This window comes from Limulus polyphemus, unplaced genomic scaffold (genome assembly GCF_000517525.1).
Source record: "Limulus polyphemus unplaced genomic scaffold, Limulus_polyphemus-2.1.2 Scaffold15487, whole genome shotgun sequence".
NCBI lineage: Eukaryota > Metazoa > Arthropoda > Merostomata > Xiphosura > Limulidae > Limulus > Limulus polyphemus.
Genome location: NW_013681097.1, coordinates 1,613 through 4,973, shown reverse-complemented (window position 1 = coordinate 4,973; position 3,361 = coordinate 1,613). Strand labels below are relative to the sequence as shown.

At 34.6% G+C, this 3,361-nt stretch overlaps 1 protein-coding gene across 1 annotated transcript in view; it reads right to left on the bottom strand.

Annotated features, from left to right (window-relative positions):
- Positions 1–12: 12 nt before the first annotated feature.
- Positions 13–3,361, bottom strand: part of LOC106477449 (hemicentin-2-like) — a gene marked incomplete at its 5' end in the record, with an annotated part of 4,499 nt that continues 1,150 nt past the window's right edge. The window contains 4 exons of the mRNA XM_022381028.1: positions 13–102; positions 199–423; positions 653–824; positions 1,431–1,553. Coding sequence (XP_022236736.1) covers positions 98–102; positions 199–423; positions 653–824; positions 1,431–1,553 — 525 coding nt within the window. The remainder of the gene's footprint in view (positions 103–198; positions 424–652; positions 825–1,430; positions 1,554–3,361) is intronic.

Genomic DNA, 3,361 nt, shown 5'->3' with positions numbered 1-3,361 from the left:
ATTATACTTAGCCTTTCAAAGGACGATCAACTGGTGGGAATTATTATACTTAACCTTTCAAAGGACGATCAACTTGTGGGAGTGGTAATTATTATACTTAACCTTTCAAGAGAAGATCAACTGATGGGTGTGGAAATTATAATACTTAACCTTTCAAAGGACGATCAACTTGTGGAAGTGGGAATTATTATACTTAACCTTTCAAAGGACGATGGTACGTTTCCTTCAACTTAGCTGTTGGCTGTCTAGAGAAGCCATGGATAAAATCTAATGTACTCAACCCCGTGGAGCGGATGGTGTGAGGGCCCTTGGTCCTCACCCATAACTTCCAGGGTCCAGGAAAAGGGTCTTTGATATTCACAATGCTCACATTCTTCAAGTTTAGAAGGTTGTTCAACCCTTCTGACAAGCCTACATCTCGACCTATACGTGTGAAATGAGATTATATGAACAACATTTGACAGTATTATAGAACAGAATGAGGATCAAATTTACTTGTATAAAAACTTTAATATTCGTTACTGGTTACAAAGGAACTTAGAACTTGCTTTAGGTAATAACGTTTACTGTTTTCAGTAATAAACAGAAACGTATCAAAAATAGAATTAGTATTTCTGTAATACAATACTAAAAGTAGGGTTAAGTAACTAACCGCTTGGATCTACTAGGGTGATTTCTGGAGTGTCACCAGAAACAGATACTGTAAACTCTCGAAGAGTTGAGTCCACATCAAAGTCCACCTCCGTGACCTGACTTAGGCTACGGTCAATGGCTAATAAGTTGACCTTTCGAGCTTGTAGAGAAACCCGCACAAAATTCAAAACCTACAAATTCAAAAATATATAAATTAACTTTGCTTGTGATACAAAAATAAGTGAATAAATAACAGAGAAGATTTCCAAACTGTACGACATTCATTCAAAGATATAACTGAGGGGGTTTCTAGAGGGGGCTTTTAAAAAGTTTTAACATATTTTATTATTTCTGATTTAGCGTCATTTCTCCGAAAGTGGACCGAAATCCGCCTGGAGGGGTCACCTGTTTTAACCACTCGCACCACTACACAGTAGTGTGTTGTCTGTCAGTCAGTCAGTAGACATTAAAATGATGTCACATAAGGGACGCTTAACGTTTCAACTTGTACTGCTATGGCATCAGTAAAACGTGCGTATGTTATGAATCACGAGAAGAATTATGCACTCTGTAGGCTAAAACACAGCGTGACATATGAACACAGAAAGAAATAAATAAAAATATTTGCTTTTAAGTTTGGTTATTTTTATTCTTGAAACACAACGCTTTCGGGGATCCTGCACAAGTACATATTTCATATATATTTATTTCATCAAATACAGATCTGGTTTCATCTTATATAATATATGATAACCTATCTTGGAAACTAAATGGAAACATACAAAATCTGTATTTACCTCGTTCACGTCCGATTTTTTCAGGTGAAAAATTTGACCAGAACTGGTGGATGCAATTTTTTCATACGACTGATACCCCGGATGTGAGTGATTGCCACAGTCTCCTGTCATGACGAATACCACCTTCACATAAAAAGTTAATTATCATCACAGTTTGGCTGCGTGGAGTGTGTGTGAACAAAACACGTGACAAAAAGTAGTAAAAATCAGTTCTAGAAGTTTGATAAAGTCAACCACGTACCAGTTTCAAAGAAACGTGTCAGGAAAAAAAAAACAGGTTTCCGGTATATTGACAACGTCAGGTGTTTACTGGGCTATATTTAAATATGGAAGTACTCATATCATCACAATCACAATTAATCAGTTACGAACTTGGAGGTTACTGTATTATCATAGTAACTAATGATCAGTTAAACTTGGAGGTTACTGTATTATCATGGTAACTAATGATCAGTTAAACTTGGAGGTTACTGTATTATCATAGTAACTAATGATCAGTTAAACTTGGAGGTTACTGTATTATCATGGTTACGTTTATTGTTTGAATCTAACATCGTTTATAACAGGTTATAAAAACTAACACCTTAGTGTCTGAATCTGTGGACTGGTCATAAAAATATTAAAAAAAGTTCCTTAAAAGTGGCGTTCAAGACCTTATGACTCAGTAAAGTGATGTTTGGACGTCGATCCTTCAACATCAACCAGTAAAATGTTACACGTGAAAAAGACACAGGCCTAATGACGTCAATACTGACGTACGTCTTCCCGAAATGATAAGTTTTACTTTCTTAGAAATTTAGTACATGATTTTTATCAACGCTGAGTCTTCTGAAACGGCCTTATTGGAATGAAATTTAAATAAGAAATGCTTATTATCGAATAAGATGGATAAAATGAGCTATGTTTAAGTTCCAAAGCCACGTTTTTCTTGTTTCTGAGGCCCACTATGTGACACTATAGTCATACTGAGTGACGGAAACATAACGAAACTCGAGAAGGTTATGCTAAAGACGAGTGTGTCTCCAAGGTCTTTCCGATACATGTTTGAAAGTTAGCTACAAGGATTGGATAATTATATATATGTATATAATATATGAGGCAGATTGTAACGTGAAACTTTCTGAGTGTTAAGTGCTAGTTAAGTTTGTAAAATATAAAATATCTATTGACTGACTTTGGACTGTATTAAAATAAGTATATCTGAACGAGTCTTTACCTCGGAAGTATCAAGATAATATGGAATACAAAACAGTATTACGATTTGTCTTATTCTTATGAAGCTTTACATATCAAGTAATTATTTGTCTCGTGACAAGTCAATAAAACCAGTAAATATTTTAACCACATTTTTACCTGTAGCAATTACTACCGTTATTACTATGACCTTATCTGTAGGAATTACTACCGTTATTACTATGACCTTATCTGTAGGAATTACTACCGTTATTACTAGGACCTTATCTGAAGGAATTACTACCGTTATTACTATGACCTTATCTGAAGGAATTACTACCGTTATTACTATGACTTTATCTGAAGGAATTACTACCGTTATTACTATGACTTTATCTGTAGGAATTACTACCGTTATTACTATGACCTTATCTGTAGGAATTACTACCGTTATTACTATGACCTTATTTGAAGGAATTACTACCGTTATTAATATGACCTTATCTGTAGCAATTACTACCGTTATTACTATGACCTTATCTGTAGCAATTACTACCGTTATTACTATGACCTTATCTGTAGCAATTACTACCGTTATTACTATGACCTTATCTGAAGGAATTACTACCGTTATTACTATGACCTTATCTGTAGCAATTACTACCGTTATTACTATGACCTTATCTGTAGCAATTACTACCGTTATTACTATGACTTTATCTGTAGCAATTACTACCGTTATTACTATGACCTAATCT